Source organism: Rattus rattus, chromosome 17, assembly GCF_011064425.1.
Source record: "Rattus rattus isolate New Zealand chromosome 17, Rrattus_CSIRO_v1, whole genome shotgun sequence".
Classification (NCBI taxonomy): Eukaryota; Metazoa; Chordata; class Mammalia; order Rodentia; family Muridae; genus Rattus; species Rattus rattus.
In genome coordinates, this window is record NC_046170.1 from 41,216,033 (window position 1) to 41,243,879 (window position 27,847).

A 27,847-nucleotide genomic window follows, 5' to 3' on the forward strand; every position below is an offset into this window, starting at 1 on the left:
ACACTGCGGGAGGCACTAGCACAGCCGTGAAAGAAAGCATCAGGGACATGGTGTCCAGCAGGGCAGGCCCTCCAGATAAACACAGAGAGAGGACCAAGGGAGAGCGTGTGGCTGCTGGGGACAAGTAGCTGGCCTCACAGCCTGGCTCTACTGCTAGCGGAGGTGTGGCCCAGAGACCACTAGGGGCCAGAATGGAGACTCCCTTGCAGTCCTTGGTGGCCCCTAGCAACCAGAACAGGAACACAGGTCATGGTCGAGTGCCCTCGTAAAATCTAAGCAAGCCAGTGAGGAGATGGAAACCCATCGGGGTCCCTGAGCCCGACGCCACCGTCCCACGCATCCGTTTGATTCTCTGTGCCACAGGCACCAACCATCCAGATTCATCCTTGCTCAACTCTGTTTATTTTCCCACAGTGCTTCACGTTCACCTTCATAGCTACCAACAAATCAAATGTACAAGAGTATGTTACACACTATACAAGGGCGTCTCAGGGCAACCAGGACCCCAGTGAGGAGATGTGCGTTCATTTCTAAAGTGCATGCTTCCCCCACCCGGGCACCGGCGCGGCCTCTCCGCCCGCCCACGAGGAGGTCAGGAGGTGAGAGACTGGATGTTCCTGAGCATCTCATCGAAGGCCTGTGGCGACGGCGCGTCGGCGTTCTGGAAGGTGGCCTGGACTCGGCTGTACAGACTGAAGGACTTCAGTTCCAGCCAGAGAAACCCAAAGCGGTCCTCATCGAACAGGACGAAGACGCCGGGGGTACGCTCGGGGCTCGTAAAGCCATGGCCAGCGATGAGGCCTGTGCCGTAGAAACTACAGAGACGAGAGAGAGCGCCATCAGAAGGGGCCCAGACAGACAGCACAAGCCCACACCACACAGGGAATACGCAGTGCACACATCCACAGTGCATGCAGCCATTTCCATAGCTCCCAGCCACACCACAGCAATTCGCAGGTAGGCAGCACCCCAGGAGGGCCTCGCCTTACAGGGTCAGGGTTAGGCTCCAAGTTCCTGACTGAATTCGCTAACAAGCACACGGGAGCCCTGGACACAGGCCAGGGCCCTGAGCCACTTAGGTAGTCTGTGCACAGAGCCCAAGAGTTGCCTATCTGTGGCCGAGAAGATATTGTGGCAACTGAGGTAGGCGTGACAGGCAGGCCCACCAGGGATGCTCCCAGGCCCCTCCCTGCACCCAGTCACATATTCATCTATGCAGGACAGCCTGAATGTCAAAGGGAATGGCCAACACAGACTGAAGGCAGTGGCCAGGGCTAAAGAGGCGAAGGTCAAAAGAGGCATGAGCTGGCACCCCGTATGTCTGGTTGCTCACCACATGCAGGGGTGGACAGGGGAGGCAGATGGCACCTCTCCCTCAGCAGCCCCATGAACCGAACTCACCAGTGTGAGATGTGTACGGTGACGCCACCCACGGGACACCCAGGCACACTGCAGCACTGGAATCCTCCCTGCTCCCCTTACTTGCCACACCTGTGGGGCAGTTTCCTTGTCTCTCTCTCTCTCACCTGGCTAACCAGGTGAGTTATCTGCTGAAGCTTTGCCATCTGCGCCACCTGAAGTGGCCAGTGTCCTGGAACTCCTGGAAATCCCACTGTAGGTCCATCTAGGACCGGCTGTTGTGTTTGGTCTGCAGTGGTGTGTGCCCCGCCCCACCCACAGTCTCAGGGTTCGAATGCTGCTGGTACTGCTCTGGAAGACGGGAGCCCTCGGCAGGTGGGGCTGCGCTGCAGGAAGGCGTTCACTGGGGACAGCCTCTCACGTGTCAGCTGCATCTGCCGCATACTTAAGGCAGGAACACAGTCCAGCCCCTACCACCATCACAAAGAGCTGAAACCATGAGCCCAAAACAGACCTTGAGGCAGTGAGGTGGCCCAGTGAGTTAGGGTATCAGCTCTGAGACCTGCCAGCCACCCTGAATTCAAGCCCTGAAACCGGGCCACGCATGCGCCCTCCTCCCTCCAGGGATCCCTCCACCCTCCGGGAGCACCGGAAGCTGTGCTGGCTGAGAGCTGGGCCCGCGGTCCTCACCACAGCCGGCAGGTGCGGGGGTAATCCTCATTCCTCGAGCTGACACCCGCAGGAAGCACAAACGGCTGTCCCTGCCCAGACGTGGACGACTGCTCAGCGGCCTCAGCTCCAGGGCCGGCCTCTTTGCTGGCCTTAGCAGGTGGCCCCTCAGGGTCCTTGACTGCAGGCTCCCGGGGTGGAGCGGGGCCCTCACCAGCCTCCTGCTCCTGCCGCACCTGCTCCCGGACCTCCAGGACGATCCTGGAGAGCTCATTGAAGTTTCGGAGGTTCTCCACATCAGGCAGCTGGATGCGGCGCTGCAGGTCAATCTCCACAGTCTGCTGCCCCGCGGGGATGTTGGGGTCGCCCTGTAGAAAGGGCATTTGGCAAGAGTCAGGAGGGCCGGGAGACCACAGAGGCCCCCGTGGAGCACGCTCCAGCAGCAGCGTCTCACAAGGCACGAGAGTCTGAAGGCTCCCTCCGGCTCCCAGGACTGGCCAGTGAGTGACCGGGGGCGGCCGGCTGGAACATAGGTGTACACAGGTGCTCCTGTGCCTAGAGACCAACATTTGTGAAGTATGTGGGCCTCCCAGGGCCTGGCTGTTAGCTGGCCGGATGCTCAGCCCGTGCTGGCGGGGTGCTAAAACCCCAAGGGAGGGGCTGGGGCTGTGCGGCCACCACACAGCTGGGATCCTGATCTGGATCCTACCAGCATTGCCTGTGGAGGCTCTCCCAGAGCAGAGGGACGTGAAGCCCCGACAGAGACCTAAGACCCTCCTCCCAGAACTCAGTGACAAGGGAATATAGTGGCAAAGAGGCCTTGACAAGGAGCGACCACCTGTGTAGCCAGGTACCCAGAGCTCGGAAGAGGGACTTTATCTGAGGCACGAGCCCAGCCCAGCCCGCAACAGTAGCCACACCATGAGACATTGCACAAGGGCGTTTGCCAGCCTTGGGCCCCTTAACCCAGCTGCAGCTCAGCAGAACCTAGGAAGTCTGGGATATCGGCGCTGGAGAGGGCCTAAAAACCAGCACGCCCAGCAGGACAGGGTGGCCATCCGCTGAAGCCTGTGCCTTTGGAGCACGGTGGACTCATGCCTGCCCACCCACCGGGTGGCCACCGAGGGACTGGCATGGCTCACCGTGATCTTGGTGCCCCTGGCACGCGAGCCGTGGAAGCTGAGCATCACGATTTCCAGCCCATGGCTGCCGTAGGTGCCCTTAAAGAGGCCGGGCTTGATGAGGTCATCGGGGTGGCTGGGAGGGAGGTAGATCCGCCGGTAGGTCAGGCAGTTGCTGTGCGGGGAGGCAGAAGAAGCAAGGGCTCAGCCTGGCTGCATAGGCATCTTCCATGGCTGAGCAGGCTAAACCGCTTGCCCCAGACCTTGGGCACAGCCCTCCCGCACCCATGTGCATCCTCAGGGCCTAGGAGGGCAAGCCCATGAGCGCAGCACGGCTCAGCATGACCCTCAGAAACAGAGCCCGTCCCCACGGCACTGAGGGGGCACGGCTAGGCCTGGAGCCAGAGGCTAAGAAGAGGGACGCTTGGCTTCAGCACACGCTGGCCACTTGATGGCTGTGCTGGGTGACACAAGACAACTACCACAGCAGGGGTGAGAGATGGGGCTGTGCACACAGCACCCACAAAGGGGACCCACACCCACACGTTCAGAAAGGGGGGACTAAGTCCACAGTACCCACACAGGAAAGGAAGAACGGCATCCAAAAAGGGGCAGAACTGTGTTCCTGGTACCCAGAGAGGGGAGAACTGTATTCATAGTTCACATCACCCGGAGAATGGGGACAGCATGGTCCCATAGCCGGGCGTCACTCTCCCACAGAGAGGGGCTGTACTCACAGCTACAGTGAGGTGACCACTTGGCACTCACTCGTACTGACTGGTGTAGATGAACTTCATCAGAATCAGCTCCTGCATGTGCTCGTGGAAGATGTCTTCCAGCGTGCGGCCCCACTCCTCCCTCAGCCACGTCCGAAACTCCTTCAGAGAACAAGGGCATGGGAGTCACCAAAATGGAAGGGGCAGAGGCTGCTGTGCAGCGCTGAACAGACAAACACTTCCAAGCTGAACGCGCTTCCGGGTGGACAGGCGTGAGCAGGAGCTGTGAGCACTTGGGGTTTGGGTCTGAGGGCGGCCCAGCTGGGAAAAACCAGAGTCCCCCCACCAGGGTGCACAGCCTCAGACTCCCAAGAGGGCTCTGTCAGGCAAGGCCAGGGCCAGAACCTCTGTCCCAGGCTGCAGCGAGTTGGCCTTGCTATGCCCATGTGGGAAGCAGTGATCCACATTGATCCAGCTCCACCCTGCACAGCCTAGGAGACCTCAGGTACCTGGAAGAGCTCAGGCACAGCAGGGCCCCTGTCAACCCAGCCACTGGGGCCAACCCAGCCAGTGGGGCCAATGCAGCCAGCGGGGCCAACGCCTGGGGCTGCCAATGAGGAACATAGTGGGACCTAGCCTGACAGATGGGTGGATCCACCTTTCCCACAGCACTTACGAAGCCTGCTGAGCCCATTCAAGGAATATGTATAGAGGAGGGGCCTTCGTGAACGCTGCATATGTGAGACACAGTAACTCACGTGCCCTATGCTGTCATGTCCTGAAAGTCCTGCTCACTCTGGACAGCCTCTGATCATGGAGAACAGGTTAATCTACTGATCAGGAACCCAGGAGCCAAGGTGGGGCCCAAAGGAAGCCAGAGAGAGTGCAGAGCAGAGCGGAACACAAAATCTTACAGATTTCTGTTTCCAGGAGCCTGAGAACACAGTGTGTACAGGGCCCGCTACTGTGCAAGCCACAGAGCGACAGGCGCTGACTTGAGAAAGGACATGAAGGGAACGTGCTGGCTACAACCACGTGAGCGCTCCACTCCGCAAAGACAAAGATCCTCCGCAAACTGACATGGAGGTCCAACGCCTCACACACATGCTCACCACACACCACACGGAGGAGAGCACATGCTGGAATGCAGAGTCCAGACGCATGGGTGAAATGGGAAGACGCCACGAGCTCTCTACCAACCAGATGCGGTCAGACAGCCACGACAGGAGGACCAGCAAGGGGGGGTGGGGTCCCTGGAGCCATAAAATGGACTGGACCAAGACCCGGCCCACTTTCCGCAAGGGTGCCCAAGCCCTGACTGAAGAGAGTCTCCAACCAACAGAGCCATCCCTTACTCACACAACACACACAGGCCACAGACATGACCACGAAGCAAAATCTTTTCTACCCCAATACTGAGGGGAGGGGTCAAGGCACTAACAGGAGACCACCACGCCTCTGCTTAAAGGGGGAAGGGAAGGCAGTCTGCAAACTGGAGATGAGGCTTTATAAAACACAGAGTGACCCAGAAGAAAAATGTTTTTTTGTTTTAAAATTAGGCTCCAGGGACTGGAGAGATGGCTCAGTGGTTAAGAGCACTGACTGCTCTTCTAAAGGTCCTGAGTTCAAATCCCAGCAACCATGTGGTGGCTCACAACCCTCTGTAATGGGATCAGATGCCCTCTTCTGGTGTGTGACAGAGTGTGTGTGTGTGTGTGTGAGTGTGTGTGTGTGTATGTGTGTATATATATACACACATACACACACACACACTCACACACATATATGGCTCACACACATATATATAATCTTTAAAATAAATCTTTAAAAATAAATAAAATAAAATTAGGCTCTACTTAAACCCCTCATGCTGACAAGCTGGCTCAGTGGCTAAGAGTACTGCTCTTCAGATGACCTGAGTTCCGTTCCCAGCATCCACATCTAGCAGCTCACAATGACCATAACTCCAGCTCCAGGTGATTGGACTCCTCTGACAAATACTCACATAAACACACACGCACACACATACACACACCTATGGACGCACACAAACACACGCGCGCACACACACACACATGCACACACACAATTTTAAAAAGGCAGAGGCAGGCATATCATCTGTCCTGGGGTCCAGCCTGATCTACACAGTCAGCTCCAGGACAGCAGCCAAGCTGGCTTAGTGAACTCTGCCCCACCCTCAAAATTAGGCCTTTCCCAACAGTGGCTGCTCTTGTGGAAGAACACAAGAGCACGTTTTTATTTTAAAAGGAACACATTTTTATAAGACTCAAATAGGTAACCGGTGAAATGAAACCAATTGAGAGGGAGAACGGAAGACTTCAGCATCACGCCGCCATGCTAACTGGAGCTAACATCACCGGGAGGCTGCCCTGGGGGCGGGGATGTCATTAGGAAGCCTCCAGCAGACCCCTCAGAGTCAAGGTCTGAAGCATTGTGATCACCAGGGCGAGTCCCAGCTACATGAGGACAGCATCGGGGCCTGGAACCCAGCTCAGGATGCCTGGCACTGGGCAACCACCATCATACACTCCCTACGGCCCTGGGAGACGGCCAGCGGTGAGGACAGGGCTGTGCTTCCTCTCTCCCCACCCCACTCCTAAGCAGACACCCAGCTCCCCGTGAAGTACCCGCTCCCCATTTCAGCCAGGAGCACGCTGCATGTCAAAGCCCGCCAGCCAGGAAGAACCCTTTATCACACCAGGCATTTCCGGAAACTGAGCCCAGGGCCTCCGTCTGAGGTCTAACAGCCGAGGGCCACGAAGGAAAGCCATGAGAACCTCACAGGGCACCAAGTCAAAACTGCAGGAAACCTAAGTTAAACGGCAGTGTCAGAGCCGGGACTCTGCCAGTGCAAGCGCTGTTCACCAGGACACTCCTATGGGTCTCTACAGGCCCTGGAAACTGAGAACGTCACTACAATGGGGCCATCATACGCAGCTCCCACAGACACCCACACTTGACAATTCCAAGTTCTTCTTAATGATGGTGTGGCTCAGATGCTCACAAATCAGACCTCAAAGGCAACGTACTTGTGCAAATGGCTGGAGGCCCAGCACACCCTCATCCACTGTACTGTCCTGTCCTTTGTAGACCACCCGGGCCACCAGGTCCGCTGAGTGAAGAGAGCAGCTCTGAACAGCCCTCAGAGCCCCTGACTGCACATGGAGAAGCAGCTTCCCACAGTTTGAGTGGGCAGGCCCCCAGCGGACAGTGCGGGAAAGCACAGTGCGCCTCAGCCTGGTGGGAGAACTTAAGTGGTGGACGTTTCTGTAAGGTGGACGGCAGGCACACTGCACAGACAGAGCTGGGGAGACAGTGCGGCGACTCCAAACGCTGGGCCCTCACAGGAGGCCAGGCCGGTGCCCATCAGAAAAGACAACCAGCCACACAAATGTCTTTCCCCATCCTCCCTCCCAGACTCCGGGACTCACCTCCTGCCTCCCACCAGACATCCTGTGGTGATCTGTCTGGTTACACTTGGTGGAGAACTCATCCCTCTTCACAATCTTCAGTATGACCATAGAGGGAAAAGGACGAGAAGGAACAATGAGTCCCAGTGTCCACCAAACCCACCGAGACCCAAACGTGCCAGTCTGGTGGTGCAGGCCTGCAATTCCAGCTACCTGGTGAGCCTCCCAGGACACCCCAGGTTCTGCCTGAGTAAGAGGGTGAACTCCAGGCCAGGCTAGGCAACCCAGTGAACTGCCTCAAAATATAAGGAGGGCTGGGATACAGAACTCAGCCTCAGTGTTGACACCGCTGACATGCTTGTGGCGGCCTGTGAGGACCTGAATGGTAGTGTGGGGACGCAGGCTTGTGATCTCAGAGCTGGGGAAGTAAAGACGGGCGGATTCCTACGGCTCACTGGCCAGCCTAGCCTAACTGGCCAGCCCAGGTCACAGCAAGAGACCCCAACTCAGGACACAAGAGGCTCATGGGTAACAATAAAGAACACCTGAGGCTGGCCCCACCTCCACGTGGATGCACACACAAACCCGCAGGTATCCAGACACAGGTGAATACATGCACACCTGCATCCTCAAGCAAGCATGCTCACACAGGTGAATGCTCGCCCACAGGCACCCTCACAGGTGGGGGCACGCACACCTGCCCGCCCAAATAAATTATTTAAGGGGGCCAGTGAGATGGCTTGGAAGGTTGAGGCACTTGTCACAATCAACCAAGCCTGAAGATCTGAATTTGATCCCCAAACCTGTCCAGCCAACAGGAAGGAAAGAAGTTACCCTGAGGGAGAGCAACAAAGCTCCAGAGAGAGAGAGAGAGAGAGAGAGAGAGAGAGAGAGAGAGAGAGAGAGAGAGAGAGAAACAATGTTCCCGTGGGCTCTGGCAAATCCCATTTTCACACAGCCTCACACAGTGTGGGGAAGACCCTTCCTCCACCCCACTGAGCTGGACAACCCACAGCCTGCAGCCACAGGATCGTGGGAGAACTGTGACAGGCCGCTGCTGACGGTGCCTGGCACCCAGCAGGATGGCACTGGGGCTGTGACAGCCAAAGGGAGGCAGCCCTTCACCACACATGCACGTCACACCACAGCGACCCAGCTCTCCTCTACCTGGATGTGGCCATTGTGGGGCCCTTTGTGGCCGTACATACACTCCACCGTGGCTGACTTCCTCTCCATCAGGTGGATCCTAAATAGGGGCTTGAATCGCATAGGGTCGCCAACGTGGGGGTCATGAGGAGGCAGGTACATCCAGCCGATGATGAACAGTCCATCTACCTGCAGCAGGGAGACAGCGGTCAAGTCAGGAAGGGTGCTCTCTCAGTCAACAAGTGTACATCAAAGCCTGTGTCCTCACACATGAGCCTGCAGCTTCTTCATACAGGAGCTGAGGGCTGGCCCCATGGCTCTTAAACAGACCAGGGGCACAGACAGAAGCCCAGAAGCCTGCTTACAATAAATCTCTGTTCACTTGGAAAGTAACATCTGGCCCTGAAAGGAAACCCCGTCTCCACTGTGGGCACTTCCTTCCTAAATAAGAACCACCGCGAGGGGTTGGGTATTTAGCTCAGTGGTAGAGCGCTTGCCTAGCAAGCCCAAGGCCCTGGGTTCGGTCCCCAGCTCTGAAAAAAAGAAAAAGAAAAAAAAAAAGAACCACCACGAGGCTCCCACTCACCACGACGTTCAGCAATCCTCCATACGGCCCAATATCTGGCTGCCACAGCCCCAAAATGTGTCTGTACCGGTGAAGCACTGTCGGGAGAGGAGGGACACAGTTACCCAGCATGCTCCTGGGGCAGAGGAAACACCTCTACCATGAGCCACTAGAGATGACAGTCCAGCCTGTGCCTGTCACCACGGCCACTGTTTCTGTTTACAGAGTGGCAGATGGGTGAAGCAGGGGGCTCCTGAAGGCCGTGGGGTCACAGATAGGGGCTGAGCACAGCTCACACTCAGGTTAACGAGGCAGGACCACAGAGGGATAGGGACCAGAGGCCTAGACGTGGGATTCAGGGAGAAGGACAGCACAGCCTTTGGAGACTGTTAAAGAACTGCCACCATCACCCCCAGGTCCAGCCCAAGACCATCACAGGGGTTCTAAAGACAAGGCATGGGTCACCGGCTCAGGCATAGGCTCTCAGACTTTAAGACACAGTGAAGCAGCCGCGACTGATGCCCACACCTGAGCTACTGACAAGCAGCTCGGGGACACGCACAGAACTCACACAGAGGACAGCGCAGGGGAGGGCCAGGTGCAAGGAACGCTAATGTGGACATCTTACTCTGAATGCATCAGACACCAGTCACTTTCTCAGCAGCTCCAGTAAGTGTGGAGCTGGTTAGCCTGTGATGCCACCAGCCGTTTCCAAAGAACCACAAGGACACACACACACTGTAGGTGCACCGACCTCAGGGACCACAGCTTCTTAATGCCAGCAATTCCGGTTGAAAAATAATGTAAAAGAGAAACGCTGGCGAAATCACCCATCTCAGAATCATTTGAGGAAAAAAAACTGCAATCGCAAACATTAGTGACTGAGTGTTTCGGGAAGAGGGATGACCTGTAGTGGACGACTCCATCTGGTGGGGCATTAAGTTACCCATAAACCCTGGGAGGAAGAAGCCAGCCCCTCCCTTCAGCTCACACCAGCGAGAGAGTTAGACACCCAGACAAGAAACAAGCCGCTTCTCCCAGCAGTCAGTCTACAGTTGTCTACAAAAACCACTGAACCAACCTGCCTCCCAGGGTGTCAGCCCAGGCTCACCCGGAACAAGGCCAGTTCAGAAATATTCAGAAAACCAGCACAATGCCAAAACACGGCTCCCACCCGTGATGGAAAAGACGTGAGTTGGGCTGGAGGGATGGCTCAGCGGCTAAGAGCACTGACTGCTCTTCCAGAGGTCCTGAGTTCAATTCCCAGCAACCACATGGTGGCTCTCAGCCATCTGTAATGAAATCCAGTGCCCTCTTTCTGGTGTGTCTGAAGATGGTTACAGTGTGCTCACAAAAAAAAAAAAAAAAAAAAAAAAAGAACTGAGTGAGCTGTCTTCAGGTCTCTCTGCAGACCGTGGGCGAGCCTGGGAGTGGCCCCACGCTTCCCTCCTGTCCAAAGGAAAAATGTAACCAATAGTCCTGTCTTGTCCTAGTCACTGAGGCAGCCAGCAGTCCATGGTTCACAGAGAGCTCACCCTGAGCGTCTGCAGGCTCTGCAGGAGTGGGGGGGTCTGGAGCTCTGTAGGGGATTCCCACCACACTCCAATGGGCAGCCCAGGGATCTCCGGGGCTATCACGTCCCATTACCGAGTCCCTCCCTGTCCTCCGTCCGGCCCCTGCCTCAGACCTCTGGAGCATCATCTGACACCCACAGTCACTCCAAGTGACCACAAGGAAGGACAGACAACAGCTCCATCCAAAGATAGAGGTGTCCCTGAATACTCTATTATGCCGCCATTCCACAGATCTGTCGTACCCTGAGTCTGCCTGGGACACTCCTAACCTCAGGGCACGTCTCAGTTCTTTTCAACCCATCCAGCTCAGAGGTCTGGGGCCCATAGGCCTGTACGCACAAGTCCCACCTCAGGCAGCAGCCCCTGTGTGTGACGAGAACCCAGGTAGGGCCAGGTCCCAAAGCCTTCCTGTGGCAGGCTGGTGAGAGCTCACTGAGAGCCCAGATGGTGTGATGTGCCTGGAAGCCAGAGGTGAGAGGGCAAAGGTCAGGTGTGGGCCTTGTTTTCTTCTTTTCTGGCACGCCATGGGCTACCAGAGGCTCACCACCAGGGATGCCCCTACCACGTGCTTCGTGACTCAAATGTCCTCGAACCTTGGCTGGACAGCCACTGCCACCCTGCCACTGACAAGTAATAGGGCCCGCCAAACAGGAGGCTGAAAATCCAGGCACTCGGCAGCACCTCCCAGTAATGAGGGAGAAGGCTCGATGATCTTCACAGACCTCTGAGAGGGCTGGGTGTCCAGGCAGTTCCAGAAGAATCCCGTGTGGCCCTGCGTGGGGCCCATTGTTCATGGGGCTGGCAGGACCTGCTGCTCTCTGCTCAGCAGGGAGGGCTGCTGGGCCCAGGACACCGTGTTCTAGAAACCCTGCCCAACACCGTGTAGGAAGTGCTCCACTCTGCAAACCGCCAGCACTCCCAAGCTCAAGCCATGCCCGGGTCTTCCCATACCCTGTCATGACCTTGGCAGTCAGTCCATCTGTGTGCCAGCCAGTGTAAGCAAAGGTGCGTGTTAGCAGCTATTCAGCGTGCCCACACACCGCCCTGGAGCACGCCAGACAAAGGCAACATGTCACAAAGCTGGGACTGTCCCCGCGGGGAGCTGGAACCTGGTGTCCAGACCTTGACAGCGCTCTGGGAAATGTCACAAGTTTGTCATTGCTTTTGTTGGACAGATAGGAAAAGGTCATTCACAACTTGTTTGTTTGGGGGTTGTTGGAAACAGGACTTGTCTCACACTTATGATATAGCCAAAGCCGGCCTTGAACGCAATTCTCCTGCCTCCACCAAGAGCTGGGACGGCAGGCAAGGCCATTCCAGCTCTGATCTTTCTTAACAGCTGAAATCCTCTCTCCCATCCTCACGGCACCAAAGAAAGCCTCTCACTGTCAGAGAGGGAAGGTGGGTGGCTTTGTAAAACTCCTTATTGTTTTACTTGTTTGTGTGCACACACGCCACAATCAGAACCTGGAGGGGACACGACTGGATGGAGTCAGTTCAGGTAACTAAGTGAGTGTAGCATGTTCATCCACCCCTCATCTGACAGGGGGATGGGGAGGGGAGGCACGGCACACCACACAGGAATTTTCTGTGCGCTCACATAATGAACTGGCAAATGTAGAGATTGGTTTACATTTCTTCTGGGGGTCTTTTCTTAGGGGGGGGGATCTTATTTTGTTTTTGATGGTAGTTCTACTCTATTCCTCAAGCTGTCCCAGAACTCACAGCAATCCTCCTGCCTCAGCCTCTTGAGTGCTAGGCTGATGGGCATGTGGCACTGAACCCAGTTACGTGTCGTTTTAAATGGAGGAGCCTTAGAGGCCTCTGCACGGCCTTATGCTCTCTGCTCTACCTGACTGTTTGGCAACTGCCTTAAAAAGTGTTAGTGAGCTCTCCCTGCCCAAACCATAACTGTGCTGTGGTGAGAGAGAGAGAACATCTTGTGTATTGTATGGATGCATCACCTGTCAATCAAAAACCCTATGGCCTAAGGCTTAGGCAGGAAATAAAACTAGAACATCCGGGAGGCAGAAAGGATTCTGGGATAGAGCCAGGCTGAGGAGATTTGTCCTGGAAGATGTGAAGAGACAGACACGCAGTACCTGAGCACAGGTAACCGGCCTCATGACAGAATACAGATCAAAATAAATGGGTTACCTTAAGTTATGATTCCAGTCACAGAAAAGCCTAGCTCTATGGCCAAGGTATTTGAAAATATACTTTGAGTCTGGGTCTTATTTCTGGGAGCATGGGGCTGGGAGGCAGAAAGAGCCAGGCCTAACTTCTACAGTGTTGCCCAAGATCCTAGAAGCTACCATGGAAACCCAGCCCACACACAGAGAGCCTAGGCTACCACTCAGCACGACCACCACAGCTGCAGCAGAGTATAGAAGAAAAGGCTGGGGACGGCACCTCCCAGGGCTGGGAAGCGAGCTTGAGCACGATCGCCCATGCAGCGACAGCAGCAGCCCTGGCGCAGGGCGTGAGGTACGTACGGCAGGTGTACACATCTCTGTACTCCATGTGTTCGTAATCGGGGAGAATTTTCATGAAGCGTCCTGACTTCACACGAGGGTTTATACCTGAACGGACACAGCAGGAAAGGCTGAGGGTCCCCTCACGTGTGAGCGGTTGCCATGTGATCACATGTGGTGAGCAGTTGCCATGTGACCCGCTGTCCTCGTCCTCCTCCTACTTCCGGGGTCAGGCTACGCCGGACTGGCCAAGGTGGCTGCAGAGCACACCGTGGGGCAGGTCTCCCTGTTTACTGCAACTCCCTGCAGCCATAAACTCAGGTGGCCCCTGGGGCTCCCGGCTCACTGGGATCCAGAAGTAGGAAGGCAGTGTGGCTGACAGGCCCCTAGGGTCCTGCGGGGTTCTGTCCCTCCAGAGCCACGGCCTCATGATGTCTATTTTAAGGCATCACAGCTGTCACTGCTGACTCCGGATTGGCCGGCTCACCCACCTGTTCAGGGACTGAGGCTGACTCTCCTCGGCCATCAGTCCCAGGTTTAAGAGTGTTTGCAGACTTTCAAAATCTCAGCTCCCATACTTCAACGAGACTCACCACTGAGCCAATGCAAAACAAACACCCAGGGGCTAAAAGCAGGTTCTGCAGCCGCAGCAGTCACAGAGCCAAACACAGAACTCCACTGCCCTCACCGGTCTGCCTCCACCACACGACACCGTCCCCAGGCCCTGTAACCAGGGCGGTTCTCCCACAGGACGGAGGAGCACTAACCGTGTGTGCTCCATGAGCTGTCGCAGGACACCTGGCCAATGTCCACAGCTATGTCCCTGTGAGGACGAGGCTGCTGGCGCTCCTAAGGGGCAAGCTGTGCTGTTGGCTTGTAATGACGAGGGTCAGGCAGCCACCTGACCACAGGGTGGGACAATATGAGCCCCACAGGTTCTGGAGAGAGGCTAACAGGGACAGGGACGCTGAGTGCTTGGAGGACGAGACTCTGGGAAGTGAAGGAGCTAACGGGAACCAAGACCAGGGTTGACACTCACAGAAGAGGGAATGGGAACTGCGGAAGGATGGGGAGGGTGGAGCAGAGGCAGCCGCTCTGGAACTGAGGGAGCTGATGGAGAATTCGACCCACTCCTCCATTCCTGCAGGCCCAGCTCAGCCCCAGACGGTGGGCGTGTTCCTACCCAGCCCACACTCTAGCTCGTCTCTGTAACAGGGGCCGGCTGCCGGTGGGCAGGAGTTACAGCACAGCAGACACAGAACCGCAAATGCTCCCAGCAGGATATAAATGTCTGGGGTAATGGATACGCCGTTCACCCTGACCTGGTCAGTGTACATTGTTGTGTACATGTACTGAGGTTGTTGTGTCCCACAGATTCACACAATTGTCAAATATGTTACAACAGAATATATGGACTGGGATGTGGGTCACAAAGAGAGCATTTGCCTAGCACTGAATCCCTGGCAGCACCCAAGTAAAACAGAGGTTAAATAGAAATGCAGGTCCTGGATGCCTTTAACCATTATGAACTTAAAAGGAGCTGGAGAGATGGCTCAGAGGTTAAGAGCACTGACTGCTCTTCCAGAGGTCCTGAGTTCAATTCCCAGCAACCACATGGTGGCTCACAACCATCTGTAATGGGACCAGATGCCCTCTTCTGGCACACAGGTGTACTTGCAGATACTCATACATTAAATTAAAAAAAACAAAAACAAAAACAAACTTTAAAGAATGAACTTGAAAGGAGTGTGTCCAGGACAGCAGCAAGCATCAGCCTCACCGACAGTCATGGCTGCTGCCACCTGCTGAGCCCTGGTACTAAGGCAAGGGTGCAGAAGACAGAGGACGGACTCACGCTTGGCATAGACGTCCCGGCAAGACACGCCTGTGATCTCCAGCTTCCGCAGGTTCTCACAAACACCATACTCTGCAACAAGAAACACACTAGATGTACAACCAAGAAGTCACAAAGCAGCAGAGACTGTGACAGGCGGGGGACTCGCCGGGCTGACACACCCTCATCAGTAGGAGTCTGCCTCCACTGTGTGACCTCTCCGCTGGCTCACAAATGACGCCCCTGCTGGGCTTCAGTGAGGGCCGCCGCCACCCCACCCCACCCCCGCTCCCGTCCGCTCTGCTGTGGTCCAGCAACCTAACTGTACAATGAGATGAGGACTCGGAACTCTGGAGACGGTGGCCATTCACACCTTTATGAGGTCTGCGACACTGGTGTTAGGTCCCAGATGGCCAGAGGCCTACTTAATACCTAGTATGGCTGGACCTGTCCTTACCACAGACTCTGGAGAGCAGCCCCCAATGTCCCTCGTCCCACTGAGGGAAGTGCAAGTGGAATGCACTGTCCTTTCTGTCAGAGGGTTACAAAGGTCATCTCATCTTCAGGGAAGTCTGTAAAGAGGCATCTGGCAGAAATCCCTCCCCAGTCCGCACTTTGATCAAAGCAGGGCCAAGGCTGCAGAAGGGCCAGGGAAGGGCGTTCTGCTAACAGATGTCCCTTTAAGTTAGCCAATGGTGTGAGAGGGAGAGGCCGAGCTCTGACCACTCAGAGTGAGACGTGGGACCTTTCTTTGACTTAGGAATAAAAGCCAAGTGCTACCTACAAACACTTCTACAGAAGGGAATCTTCGTCCATCTCTGGGTACTTTACACAATATGGTGATTTTCTTGACACTGAAGACCCATTTCTAACACCACATCCACACAAAGGCGCTTAGCACCCTCCTACCTCCTCCACCACCCCCAGTGGTCACCAACCCCCTGGTGCGTTCACCTTCATCCGGTCACAGCCCCACCCCACACCCAGCACACCTCAACCAAGCGCCAGCCGGCCCCCTGCCTCAGGTCTCAGGTTGGGGGAAAGGAGGACAACCAGCAGTTAACTAAAACAGCCCTCACCACAGAGCAGCCTCCATCCACAGTGCCATCCCAAGGGCGAGCCAGGACCCTCGGCCAGGACATCTTGGAAAACCCAAGTCCTCTCCGTTAGCACTGAGGCACAGAGGTCATGTGACCGGAACAAAGGACCATGAGCCAACAGTGGGACCCAGGACCAAAGCGAAGCTGGTGCCCCTTAGTGGTGAGCACAGGGTATAAGAAAGTCATGGGCCCCGGAGACAGCTCTTGAGAGCTCACACTTCCAGTGTCACGCCACGGGCAGGTTCATAGCACAATCTTATCAGATGTTCACAGTGACCTACCTCCCTGTCAGGACTCAGCCTTGCCTTGAGGCAGGAACAGGAAGTGGTACAGTGGTGCACTGGAAAGGGGTCTCCAAAACCAGACTCTCAGTTCTGAAATCCCGAGACTGATCTTTTCCCCTCGGTCACAGATGCCCCTAGCCCCATGCTCTGGATGGAGAGATCCTGCTGGGACTCATGGGCTGTCTGAGGCTTGCATCCAGGAGGTTCTCTGGGCAGCTCTAGCGGGGACAGAGGCTCCACAAGCTTCCTCCCTCCACCCCAGGTCCCAGAGTGCAATCCCACTCAGCATCCTCTCTCAGCTGTGTCTGGCCGTCCCCTCCAGGGGGAAGATCCAGGCAAGGTCCCAGCACTGGAGGGCGTGTGTGTGAATAAACTTGGAGACTGAGTCACACGGGGGTCACAGTCTGGCTCCAAAGCCGCTCACCTTGGCACATGCCACCGGTGAGCTCATCTCTCCAGCACAGCACAGGGATTGGGCCGGTGTCTGTAAGGCCCGGCCTACTCAGCAGTTCCAACTGGAGGGAAGGATGCTTGTGGACCAATGTACAGGAGAGGCAGGAAGTGGCCCTGGGTCAGCAGGGTCAGGACATGGGCATCTCGGCCATGTGTCTCTGGCTCACCTTGCGGACAGCCATCCTACCTCCACAGCCCAATTACAACCTCAGATGTGCTGAGCCAGCAGTCTACCCTTGTGATTGATTGCTGCGGCTGAGTGATTCCTGTTAAGTCAGCTGAGGAGGGAGGGACTGAGACGAAGGTTGCAGAGAAACCTGGAACTTGACTGCCTTGGAGGCGTCCTTGCCAACCGTGCCAGGAAGAACCGGAACTGACTACCAGACACAGCTGCGCTGGGTCTCGCTGCAAAGCAGGTACGCACAGTGGGGGCAGTGCCAGTTCTTCACGCTGTCTAACCTGAGCCCCTGAAGCTGCCTGGGCTCAGTTCCTCAGGCCTACAACTTATCTGTAGGAACTGCCTTCCAAAGCCGGAGAGCTCCCATGTCCAAGCTACCCTATATGGGGTAACCATAGGCTGGCGGACATTTAGATGCCCACCTGATTATCACAGAGAAACACTATGTGACTCAGCCCTTTGTAAAGAAACGCCGACAGATTTGATCCAGGCACCAGCCTAACCTCAAAGAGGAAATCTGATCACTACCAACCATGATTTAAGTTTGCGAATTAAACATAGGAAATCGTTATTGTGGGATGGCAGCAAGACTGTCCTATAAGATTGTGAAGCTCACAGTAATAGTTGAATACCCCTGGGAAAACGACACGAAAGACCTTTCTGCCGATCACCACTAAGCCAGAGCCCCAGGACACCAAACACTGTGACATTTGTTTTACTTTGTCCTTTATTTCTGTGAGATAGCCTCACTCTGTAGTAGACCAGGGTAGCCCCAGATACTTACATCCAGTTCTCTGCTTTTTACTGGTGCTTTCTTTACTCTCAAAAAAGTGTAATTTGTGCTAGGGATGTAGCTCAGTTAGAGGAGCCGGGCACATCCAAGGCCCAGGGTTCAATTCCCAGCAGGGCACAAACCAAACGCTGTGGCTATCCCAGCACTTGGAAGACAAAGGCAAAAGGATCAGAAGTTCAAAGTCATCCTGAGCTGCACATGGAGTCAGGGGCCAGCCTGGGCTAAAGAGTGAATTCCAAGCTAGCCTGGGCCACAATATAAGATGTCTCGAAAATAAAAAGGGACTAGGCTGGAACAGGAAAGTAGCCATCCCTAACTCAGCAAAAGCTGTAAGGGTAAAAATAACTGCCCATGCAGCCATCCCCCAAGCCTGGGGCAGCCAGACTGGGGGGTTGGGGTCCTGACCAATGGTGGTGGCTGTAGGGACTGGGAGTGGGTTCTGAGGCACACCACGCAGCGAGCAGGGCTGGATCAGAGCAGCATTTAGCAGCATGCGGGTCAGCTGGAGCATATCTAGACGAGAGGGCAGCGCGCAGGCGGCCTGATGAATGCTCCCGGGTCTGCCCGCCGCAGCGTTGCCTGGGTGACGTCATCTCGCGTGTTCTGAAGTTCTGAGCATGAGCAGCTGCCCCTCAGTAACACTGACTCTCAGACTGGGCCGAGCGTGGTCAAGCCCAGGCGAAGGCTACAACCAGAGCTCCCCATCCACCTTCAGAGACCCCAGGTCTGCTCCAGAGACCAGCGGGCTGGGACCGCTTTCCTCCTCCTGCATCATCTGACTGATGCAGTTCCGCACCGTGCTCCCATCAAAAGCAGAGTCTCTTCGTTCACGTCACTGAAGAGCAGTGACTCAGTCTGATTCTTCCACAGCCTAACCGCGTCAGAACTGAGAGCTGCCGGTCTGTGCTGCGCTACTGGAAGGCACTGAGCCACTGTGGGTTTTTCCTTCTTACCCACCGCCAGTGAAAAAGCGGAGTCATTCTGACCCCACCGCTCCTCCTGTCCACAGGGCGAAGAACAACCAATCCCACATCCTGGCACTGTTGTGCAACCTGCCCACAAATCATCAAAACAAGATGCCCTTAGCTTAGCTCCCGCACCAGACCCTGGACAGCAGCTAGGTGGTCCCCTCTCCCGCTTCCAGAAAAGCTAACAAGCACTCGCTGTCGTTCTGAGTCAAGCTCAGCCAAGAGGGCTGAAGGTAGCACGCCAACCTGGTTTGGGTTTTTGTTTTTGCACGGAGCTAGGGATGGAACCCTGAGCCATCCCAGCCCCGTGCACAGTGCTCCTTAAGGAATGTATTTAGCACTGCAGGTTGGCGGTTTCTCTCGCTGTAGTGAAGTGGTATAAGTAATTCTCTTTGAGCAGCGCCTACCCCACAAATGGCAGCACAGCAAGAGACAAACCCCGGGAGGGTGTGTGCATGAGCTCTGAACTGAACCTCTGAACCTGTAAGCCAGTCCCCCATTAAATGTCCTTATAAGAGTTGCCTTGGTCATGGTGTCTGCTCACTGCAGTTAAACCCTAAGACACTGCCTCAGTTTGCAGGGATAGTTCTGGGGAGGACAAGCTGACAAATGTACTTCAAGGATGGGCCTGCCATCCCTGAACTGAGCACAGACACCCAAGGGAAACTGGACTTAGAGATGAACATGTGTGGGTTTCTGGAGGACGGCCTTACAATCAGCAGACTGGCCTCAAACCTCCGTCCCCTTAGAGTTTTGATCACAAGAAGGTGCCTCCATGCCCAAGCTGTTATGTATATTTTTACTCCAATAAATAAAAAGCAAAGCAAAATAAAACCTGTCACTTCACTTCAAATACTACAGAAAGTTTAAATGGTTAAAAAGAAAAATAGGGCTGGAGAGATGGCTCAGCAGTTAAGAGCACTGACTGCTCTTCCAGAGGTCCTGAGTTCAATTCCCAGCAACCACATGGCGGCTCACAACCATCTGTAATGGGATCTGATGTCCACTTCTGGTGTGTGTTGAAAGACAGCTGCAGTGTACTCATATAAATAAAATAATCTTTAAAAAAGAAAAAGAAGGGGTTGGGGATTTAGCTCAGTGGTAGAGCACTTGCCTAGTAAGCACAAGGCCCTGGGTTTGGTTCTCAGCTCCAAAAAAAAGAAAAGAAAAAAAAAAAAGGCCAGGCAGTGGTGGCGCACACCTTTAATCCCAGTACTGTGGAGGCAGAGGTAGGCAAAGCTCTGTGAGTTCAAGGCCAGCCTGGTCTACAGAGCTAGGTCCAGGACAACCAGGAATACACAAAAGGGAAGGCAGGCCAGGCCAGGTGTGATGGTGAACACCTTTGATCCCAGCCCTTGGGGACAGAGACTGTAGAACAGAGCTCTATGAGCTTGAGGCTGGGTTGATCCAGGACAACCAGAAACACATGGCTGAGCCCTATTGGGGGGTGGGGGTGGGGGTAGGGACAGGAAAGAAAAGAGTTGCTAGGGAGGGAGCTGGTGGGTGGGAGAGTAACCTCATAGAAGCAGGGGGAGGGGGGAAGGGATAGCGGGTTTCTGGAGGGGAAACTGGGAAAGGGGATAGCATTTGAAATATAAATAAAAATATCCAATTTTTTTAAAGAAAAGAAAAGAGAGATGCTAGCACAGCTGTAATCCTAGTATGGTTGGGTCTGAGGCAGGAGGATCACCTACAGATCCGAGGTCAACATATGGCTACATAGTGAGTTAAGCAAGCCTGGGTTCGCCTACAAGAAAAAAGGGAGATACATCAAAGGGGGCTAGACGTGTTAAGGGGGAAAGATTCCTCATGTTTTAACAGGAAAATGTCCAAAATAATTATTTTAAAAAATACTTTGAAGTCATACCTTGCTCATACCTTGGATCCCAGTACTCAGAAGGCAGGGGCAGGTGACCCCTGTGAGTTCCAGGCCAGCCTGGTCTACAGAGCAAGTTCCAGGCCAGCCAGGACTACAGGCAACAGGCAATTCACTGGGTTCCACCGGTCATGGTTCTACCGCAGGGCTGCAGCCTCGGGTCACAGACTTCCACCCAGTAAGGCCAGCCTGCAACACAGCTGCTGGCTGCAGATGGCCCCATCTTGCAGCCACTGGGGACTTAGTGTCACTGTCCCCAAATGTCTCTCTCCCTTGATGTGTGTCCCAGAGGAAGTCCCACACAGACAGCAGAGTCGGCCCTGGGCACAGACAAGGGGCCAGCAAGTGAAACTGGACACCCACAAGGGCCTCAGGGGCAGATTCGTAGTCCAGTCACAGGACCAGGCCATGAGCTTGGTAATGACAGATGAACTCTGGACACTCAGGTCACCCCCTCCACCCATGCCCACGTGGTTTCAGATTCAGGCACAGACGCCTGTCTGTCCAGGCGGGCCCTGGACTCAGCCACTGTGGTGTGGTGACTGCAGGAAACACCTGTCTCCCCAACCCCCCGTTTTAGATTCATTTATTTTAATGTGTACAGTGTCTTGCCTGCACACAGGTCTGTGTACCATGACTGTGCCTGGTGCCCGATGAGACCAGAAAAGCACGTTGGATCCCCTGAGACAGGGGAAGGTGGTGAGGCACCACGCGGGCCCTGAGAATCAAGCCTGGGTTCTCAGCAAGAGCGAGCACTGCTCTTAGCTGTTAGGCCAGCTCTTGTTTCTTTTTTAAAACATTTATTCATCTGCTTTTATGTCATGTTACGAGAGTTTTGCTTGCTTGCATGTATGTGCATCATAAGCATGCAGTACAAGGTGGGGGCCAGAAGAGGACACTGATCCCCTGGAACTGGGGTTATGGTTGGTTGTGCAGACCATGTGACAGCAAGGAGTTGAACCCAGAGCCTCTGGAAAGCAGGCAGTTCTCTAACCACTGAGCCATCTCCCCATCCTGGACACTCAATCTCAGACACAGCAGCTGAGATGCACGCATGATCGACATGGCCCCTCAGGCAGCCGGCAAGCAATGTTCATCTCCAGGAGTCTCTGGAAGCCCGTTCTACCCTCTAGTGAGTAATACTGGTAATCCCCAAGACACCGGCACAGCAGGGCCGTGGTGGGCAGAGCCCCCATCCATCTGCAGTCTGAATCTGAGAGGAGGCTGCCCTGGACCCTTCAGAGGTTTGGGACATGGGACATTCCCACACACCGGTGCCAGGCTCATGAGTCCCGGCCAGCCCATCGACGCCTCATCACTGGGGACAGCTGGGCAGCTGTCAGAGGACAGTGACTCACAGTGGCCCAGGCGTCTCTGAAGGGAGTGTGGGGGGAGTGTGGGCTTCAGGAGGCGACAGTCTCCTCTGCATATCTGTTTACTCTCTGCCCAGAAGGAAGACACACCCAGTTCTTCCAATACCCTGTGGCCGGCTCAGAGAGCCAATCGCCCAGGTCCACCCACTCACTGTGGCAAAGCCAGCCTTCCCTTATGCCTGCAGAGGCAGACTCACACCTGCCTGTTCTCCTACGGTGAAGCAGCCCTAAAAAGACCCCAGCGCACGGTCCTCCTGCCTCTGCGGCCAAGTGAAAGGCCACACAGGTTGTGTATGGAAGTTAACTTTTAAATGCCTCATCTGGGCTGTGATGGTTACCCCTGTCATCCCAGTTCAGAAGGGGAGGTTCAAATCCAGCCTGGACGACCAAATGAGACCTGTCTCGCAAAAAACAAAACAGGTTTAAACCTGACGTACACACCAGCACCGTGGAGGTCAAGGCCAACTAGGGCCGCAAACCAAGAACTTGTCTCAAAAAAACAAAAAAAATAAATAAAAAATCAAAAGCAATCAGTCAGGAAGAACTGGGAACCAAGCCCAAAGCCTCATGGGAGAGAACTCACCTACCAGGTACAAACAAGGTCCAGGTTTGATCCTTAAGCCGCCACCCACCAACAAAAACCTGAAGCAGGCCTGGTGGCTCACATCTGTACTCTCAACACCCAGGAAGCTGAGGCAGGAGAATCTGTCCAAGTTCGAGGATACCCTAGGCTACAGACTGCGTGGGATCATGCCTCACAAGAAACCAACCGAAAATGAAAACAAAAAACAAAAAACAAAAACAAAAACAAAAACAAAACAAAAAAAAAAACCCAACTCTGTGGGCTGGAGAGATGGCTCAGTGGTTAGAGCACTGGCTGCTCTTCCAGAGGTCCTGAGTTCAATTCCCAGCAACTACACGGTGGGTGGCTCACAGCGCTCATTCTGACAGTGAAGTTGGGAAGGGCAGGGGCATTTGCCTCTCTTCAGAGCGTGAGGGGCTCAACAAGCAAACCCATAGTAGACTCCCCAGTCACATGACCTAGAGGAGCTACGGGTGCCACACACCACCCTAGAGGAGCTGCGGGTGCCACACACCACCCTAGAGGAACTACCGGTGTCACTGCAGTCAGGGGACAGCCTGCAGGACTCCCGCTGGGTGAGAGCCAGGGAGTGAACTCATCAGGTTTGTGCTATATTGACAGAGCCATCTTACCAGCCCCTGTATGAACAAGCAGCTTGATCTAGAATCAGAACCTGAGATGTCTAAACTCCACAGCCCTGCACTGGCTTTAAGGAAGCACACTCAGAGAACCAGATATGGATGTCTCCTGAGAGGCTCTGCCAGAGCCCAACCAATACAGATGAGGATGCTTGCAGCTCACCATTGGACTGAACAAGAGGACCCCAATGGAGGAAAAGACTGAAGGAGCTGAAGGGGTTTGCAACACCATAGGAAGAACAACAATATCAAGCAACCAGACCTCACCAGAGCTCCCAGGAATTAAACCACCAACCAATGAGTACACATGGAGGGACCCATGACTCCAGCCACATCTGTGGCAGAGGATGGCATTGTCCAGCATCAATAGGAGGGAAAGCCCTTGGTCCTGTGAAGGCTCATTTCCCCGATGTAGGGTAATGCCAGGGCATTGAAGTTAGAGAGGGTGGGAGTGGGAGCATCCTCATAGAAATAGGGGGAGGTTGGAGGAGGTATGGGGGAGGGGGAGAGAGGATAACATTTGAAATGTAAATACATAAAATAACCAAGAAAAATAAAATTATCAAAAAAAAAAAAAGGAAAAAAAGGAAGCAGACTCACCCAGCCAGGAGGCACTGGAGCTGGTCAGCAGCCAGCAGCAGCTCTGGGCGCAGCATTAACCAGTGTCCAGTCAGGCAAGAGCAGGTACCTAAGGCTCCTGCCCTCGCTGGAGGGTAGGATATATTTACAGCCCTTCCTTCCCACAGGACACAAATATAGTTGGCTTTTGGCCAAGGGAGTGATGCATCCAAAAAGAAAAAAGAAAAAGTTTATGCCCAGGTGACTGGGTGCTAGGTCTGTCCCTCTCCTCTGGAGAGAGAATTAACCACCTATGGCACAAGCCCCAGAGACGGGGCAGAATCAGAGGCAGTCTTTGACCTGCCCAGAGAAAGTCTTCCATCACTGCTCAGCTGCCCCAAGTCCCTCAACATCCTGACCAGCAGAGCAGGGGGACCAAGGCAGCGACCGTCCATCCGCTCATGTCACTATTGGGACACAGGTTCTGAGACTCTATCGGTAGTTTAACCGCTGATGACACCATCCCAGGGTCCTAGTGACTTCCCAGTCTGAGACCGGGCTACCTGGTAGAAAGAACGGGTTTGCTACACCCAGGCTCCTTTCCCTATGAGACAAGAGCTAACCCTGAACTCATTCTATAGCCGGAGCCAGCCTTGAATTTTTAATCCCTCTGCCTCAGCTTCCTGAAAGCTGTATTAGAAACCTGGCCTCCAAGGCCCACTTACAAACTTAATAAAGTAAAGCTGTCCACACCTTGATGGTCAGTCCTGGCCCAAGTCTCGGCAAGAATAAATGCCAGCGATAAACTCATAAGCACTTAAAGCAGCCTCACCTACTCCCCTGGGACACACCACAAACGGAGCCAACCCAACATCACAGCCCTGCCAGGAAACCACAGACCTGCTCGAGGGGAGGGGCTGCGTGCTGTTTTTCACATAAATCTTGGAGTCCAAGAAAGAAGATGCTGGGGGGGGAGGCTCAGAGAAATACGGGTGAGCCTGTCTCACACGCAGCAATTCCTCAGGAAGTCAGGCACAAGGAGGCTGCCCCAGTGAGACCCACAAACTCCAGACCCCCAGTCAAGCTGCACCTGGCCCGATTAGAGTTCACACTTCCTCATTAGCCAGGTGGCCCGGCACGGCTGTGACCCAGTGTGAGGGTGGTCAAAACAGGAGAATGAAGAGTTCAAAGCCAGCCTCCTCTACACTGGGAGATCCTGTCTCACCAAGGGCCACCAGGAACCCAGTCAGCACAGTCAGAGCCATGCTCAGCGTCTTAGGGTGCCCGAGAGAGACCAAGCGAGCACAAACTTCTAAGGCCAGTAACTACCACAAGAGTCCAAAAAACGGGGGCTGGAGAGATGGCTCAGCGGTTAAGAGCACTGACTGCTCTTCCAGAGGTCCTGAGTTCAATTCCCAGTAACCACATGGTGGCTCACAACCATCTGTAATGAGATCTGGTGCCCTCTTCTGGCCTGCAGTCACATATGCAGGCAGAATGCTGTATATAAAATAAATAAATCTTTAAAAAAAAAAAAAGAGTTCAAAAAACGGGGTTGGGGATTTAGCTCAGTGGTAGAGCACTTGCCTAGCAAGCGCAAGGCCCTGGGTTTGGTCCTCAGCTCCGAAAAAAAGAAAAAAAAAAGAGTTCAAAAACAAGTGAGAACAAAAGAAATATCAAATGGAAATTCTTCCAGATTACCTGAATAAAAACCACAGACCAAAGGGAAAAATGCTGGGTGAGGGTTAAAGAGATTGCTCAGCAGTTAAGAGCATGAACTGATCTCTTCGGGGACCGAGTTTGGTTCCCAGCATCCTCAGGGTGGTCCACATGGGGGTGGTTCACAACCATTTGCAACTCTAGTTCTAGGGGATCTTATCCCTTCTTCTGGAGCCAGTAGGTACCTGCAATCACATGTGCGGGCACGCACGCACGCACGCACGCACGCACGCACGCACGCACGCACGCACGGGCACACACACACACACACAAATACATGCACACATAAAAATAATAATAATAAATCTTTTCTATGCTAGGTGTGGGGGCTCACACCTGTAACACCAATATTTGGCAGACTTGGTTCTTGAGCCTTTAATTTCTCAAAATTGGAATTCTGGTGGTGTTGGCGAGGTGATTTACTCTGTACTCATGGCTCTGGAGTCCCACCAAACTGTGCAGATCTGTAGCAGTGGAAGTGGGGGGCTAGAAGAGACCCCTTCAAGCTTCCCCCACCACTTTCTACACTGGCAAGGGGACTCTATACATTTCTGTTCACAACTCTGAGTGTGTCCCAAGCTCCAGTTCAGCTAGCATAGTAAGAGCACCCCTTTGAAATCTCTAGTTTCACAGAAGTCTGTGATCCTGGCCTTAGCAATGACCTACCCCGACCTCCCACAATTCCCCCAAGATCAGCACAAGCTCAGCCAGGCAATGGAGAGCACTTCTGGAGTGTCACAAGTGCACACACGAAGCATCGGGTGAACACCAGCCAGCTTGGCAGGTAAAAGAAAGCCCTTGTTGCACAGGCCAACAACCTGGGCTCCATCACCTGAACCCATAAAGGAGATTGAGTGAGCCTTTCACAGGGGATATCAAAGACCACTGGAAAACACAGATATTTACCTTACAATTCATAACAGTAGCAAAGTTACAGTTATGAAGTAGCAACAAAATAATTAATCGTATGGTTGGGGTCAGCACAACATGAGGAACTGTATTAAAGGGTTGTAGCATTAGGAAGTTTGAGGATCACTGCCATAGAAGAAGCAGATGTCTTCTAACCTCCACAGACATGCATGCCCCCCCCCACACACACACACACATACACACACACAAGTCACACAGGTCACAGGGCAGTGCTCAGGGAGAAACTGAAACAAACTTCACCTATCCTGTGCGACTAAAGGTTACTACTGAGGATCCTCACAAGAGAAAGTAAGACAAAAGACAAACAGGGCATAACATGGGCCAACAGACATGCCAAACAGCCATGTTCAGGACTGAGGGCTTTGCAAGCTTCTCCTTATAAAAGCCGGGACCCAAGTCGCCCCTCAGGAGGGTCATTGCTATCAAACGCTCCCACTCAGATTTGGGGTAAAATTACCCCAACTTCCCACAGTGGCTAAGTGGAGACAAGCCAGAACTCTGATGTCAACCGTGAAATTACACAAGAACCCTGCTGCGGGGAGGACCAGGGAAACCCCACACAGCCTGCCATCCCACAATCCCACTTTGGGAAGTGCAGGACCACAAAGATCAACCACCCCAGAGATTTTCCAGAAGACGGACGTAAAATCCTTGGATTTCTACAAAATGCACAAAGCAGTCTCCGGTGTGCTGTGGCGAGAAGACAGAAAATGCCGAAGTCCACAGTCCGGTCACTAGTCTGTGTGGCATGCAGACAGTGGAATCCCTGAAGTTCCCTTCACCAGCAAGGCTCCAGGACACACACACACCCCAACAAGACACTCAGGCTGAGTACCGTGCTGCGTGTATATGGACTTCCAAATGGGACTGTCACCGCTTTGCGTCCTCATTCTTGCTGCACCGGGAGGGTGGGCTGTAAGTTTGTAGGGTTTGGGAGGTTTGGGGGTGGGGTGGGGGGCTGGGATTTTTAAAGACAGGGTCTCTCACTCTGCAGCCCAAGCCTTTCGACTGGTTTTCTAAGACAGGGTCTCACGCTGCAGCCCAGGCCTGCTGGCTGTCTGGTTTTCTTACTCTGCAGCAGGCCTGGTTTGGAACTCGCACCATGCTCCTGCCTCGGCCGAGTGCCCGTGACATGGGATGCCCCCGCTCACCCTCGCGGCAGCGCCTTCTCCAGATGGTGTCGGTGTGCAGGATGCGACGGAACCTGCTGCAGACCTGCGCCAGGCTGGGCAGGTCGGTGCCGGGCAGCGACGCGAAGATCTCCACTAGCAGCTCGGGCGGCAGCTCCAGCAGGGAGCAACGCGCCGGCCCCGCCTCGATGCGCTCCTCCTCGGGGTCCGTGTCCGCCTCACTGTCCGCCGCCGCAGTCTCGGCCGGGCCGCGGCGCTGCTGGCGGCGGCGGCACCCACGCGCGGGGCCCACGCCGCAGAGCCGAGCACACACCGCCATGCCCGTCACTACCGCGGACGCGCGCACGCGAGCGAGCGCGCACGCACAGCGCTCTG

At 54.5% G+C, this 27,847-nt stretch overlaps 1 protein-coding gene across 1 annotated transcript; it reads right to left on the reverse strand.

Moving 5' to 3' along the window:
* Positions 1 to 379: 379 nt before the first annotated feature.
* On the reverse strand, positions 380 to 27,847 carry Fbxo31 (F-box protein 31). Its single transcript, XM_032887619.1, has 9 exons — positions 27,494 to 27,847; positions 14,911 to 14,982; positions 9,029 to 9,105; positions 8,464 to 8,631; positions 7,318 to 7,392; positions 3,918 to 4,027; positions 3,171 to 3,324; positions 2,050 to 2,396; positions 380 to 815 (listed from the first exon to the last, which is right to left on the reverse strand). The coding sequence occupies exons 1-9, from the start codon at positions 27,789 to 27,791 to the stop codon at positions 593 to 595; spliced, it is 1,524 nt and encodes a 507-aa protein (XP_032743510.1). The 5' UTR covers positions 27,792 to 27,847; the 3' UTR covers positions 380 to 592.